The sequence below is a fragment of the Citrus clementina genome, unplaced genomic scaffold (genome assembly GCF_000493195.1).
Source record: "Citrus clementina cultivar Clemenules unplaced genomic scaffold, Citrus_clementina_v1.0 scaffold_4, whole genome shotgun sequence".
In the NCBI taxonomy this organism is placed as follows: domain Eukaryota; kingdom Viridiplantae; phylum Streptophyta; class Magnoliopsida; order Sapindales; family Rutaceae; genus Citrus; species Citrus x clementina.
In genome coordinates this window covers 23,753,383-23,755,603 of record NW_006262274.1, presented here as the reverse complement: position 1 = coordinate 23,755,603, position 2,221 = coordinate 23,753,383, and the positions used below count along the sequence as shown (strand labels likewise).

At 37.6% G+C, this 2,221-nt stretch overlaps 1 protein-coding gene across 1 annotated transcript; it reads right to left on the bottom strand.

The window, feature by feature from the left end:
• Positions 1-204: 204 nt before the first annotated feature.
• On the bottom strand, positions 205-1,279 carry LOC18044958 (uncharacterized protein F37A4.2). Its single transcript, XM_006438598.2, has one exon. It carries the CDS (start codon positions 1,150-1,152, stop codon positions 625-627), a length of 528 nt encoding a protein of 175 aa, XP_006438661.1. The 5' UTR covers positions 1,153-1,279; the 3' UTR covers positions 205-624.
• Between the last annotated feature and the right edge of the window lie 942 nt (positions 1,280-2,221).

The following is a 2,221-nucleotide window of genomic DNA, read 5'->3' as shown; positions in this document are numbered from 1 at the left end:
GTCAAGTTTTTCTTCAGACCAAAAGCATAAGCGCGTGTAATGCACGGTCGCGGTAAAAGCGGATGGTATTATTGACATTTTCTTCCTTCCACAAAAATATTATGATTAGTTAAATTAATTACTTAATTAAAAATTCATTAGTCATTGAATCATTTAATATTCATTAATTAATTTTATTATTAATTATCAACATATTATTTTCCAATTCACGTCAAATATCTTGAGTAATCGCAGCATCACCCCTCCCATATGGCCGCACTTCATTTTTGTGCCCCCATCCGTAACTGTCTATAAAGGGACAATTTTGTCTTTTGACTGTGCCACCGGGAGTGACTGGTGTGCCCATGGAAACTCTGTAAAGAAAAAAAAAGTTGAAATAAAAAAAAATGAAAACTTTTTCACTTATATTTCTTCTTCTAAAATTTTATATTCTAGAAACAAGAGACGACATATGGATAAATTTTAAGTTTTGTTTTACACAAAAGAAAAGAGAGGGACCAAAATGAAACCTAGAAATTTCTCCATTTTTACGAATCACTCCCGCTCACTCCTGTCTAATTCATTTTGAACCCCTACTAATTACTTTCATCCTAATTTTTAACTTCTTAGCTTATAACATCTAAGCTACATGAAAAGTTGAGACTGTAACAAGGTGTAGTAATTAGCAGCCTCATCCTCAAGATCCCACAAGCCATCACATAAAGCCAAACAATCCGCACTACTAATCCCTACTTCATCAGAATCAGTACTGCTGTTATTAGCACCAGAAGCTTCCATAGATGGAATCCCAAGCTCATCATCAGAGGCTTCAAGAAGATGTCTCATGACTCTCTCTTTATCATCAACTTCATCTTCCTGGTTTGAAGAATGAGAAGAAGAAGAAGAAGAAGAAGAAGAAGAGATAATGGGGTCGCTGGATTCTTGGTCATCGTTAGTGTTTGGACATGGGATAGAGTCGTGAGAAGAAAGCTCATGCTGCAAGCTTGTCATTAAAGAAGACAAGTCTTGAGCTGGCTCTTCTTCTTCAGCTTCATCAAGCAAAGACAGTATGTGGTTGTATGATGATGGCTTGTGACGCTTTGTTTCTTCAACTTCAACTAATTCATCTATCTGTTTCCCTTCTCTTTGGCGTTTTAATGTCGACTCAGCCATGATATGGAGGAGAAAAATTTAACAAACAAACAAAGCTAGAGCTTTGTTTAAAGGGAAGCGTTGAAAGAAAAGTTGGAAGGTACTTGAATGAAATGCAAGTATGAGGAGGGAGATAAGGGGGGATACGAAGGTTTATATAGAGATTGAAGCAAAGTGTAGTTCCGGTCAAAACGAGTTAAACAAGAAAGCGAGAATATTTAATATGTTGTGTGTTTGTGTGTTTTTCTTTTTTATTATTATTTATTAGAGGGGAAAAAAAAGATGCTCAAATAAAAAAGAAAGAAGAGATTATTGCCACACTCATGAGTTGGTCTTCCTTGGATATGAACCGTTGGATGTAACTTTCTTTGGAGATTTGGGATACCGATGAAGATCGGACGGGTGATAATTGAAGGGGTGTCGGACAAAAGAGAGTTGAGGTAATGACAAAAGTGGACAGAAGAGGTAATTACATCAACAAAGAAAAGCCAGACATGCGTAAACCGAGGCGGGTTACACTTGAAACACAAAAAGTGGCAAAATCTCTTTATCTTTACTCGGTGGTCTAAAAAAGTTTTAAAAAAAAAAAAATTGATTAATTTGTTTTAATATGTACGAAGCAGCAGTGGTAAGTTTCTGAACACAGACAAGATATCAATCAATAATTATGAATTGTATCTTCAATCGATCAGCTTTACAGAGTTCTACGGACGGCCCAGATGGGTTTGCAGGTGAAGTTGTCCGTGGCTGATGAGACCTAGTTTAATATCTCTAGGCGTTATTAAGAGGGACCTGTCTATGGTACAGATTCTGTAACAAATATCTCCCGTCATCCCACCATCCGATTTTCTATTGTTTAATTTCTCACTCCACATCTAACCACATCCAACGGCTGATGCTGCAGTCTGTAGCTTACAGATTCTGTAAGCTAGTCAAGTCCTATTAAGAGTTTCGAGATGAAGGGTATAATGGTGATTAAGGGAAGGTTTGGACGTGACAGACCACATGACTACACGAGGGAGAAAGGGGCGATTGATGACTGATCATGTGATGGACGGATGGGCTGAGCTGAGCTGAGGAGGTGAAGGTG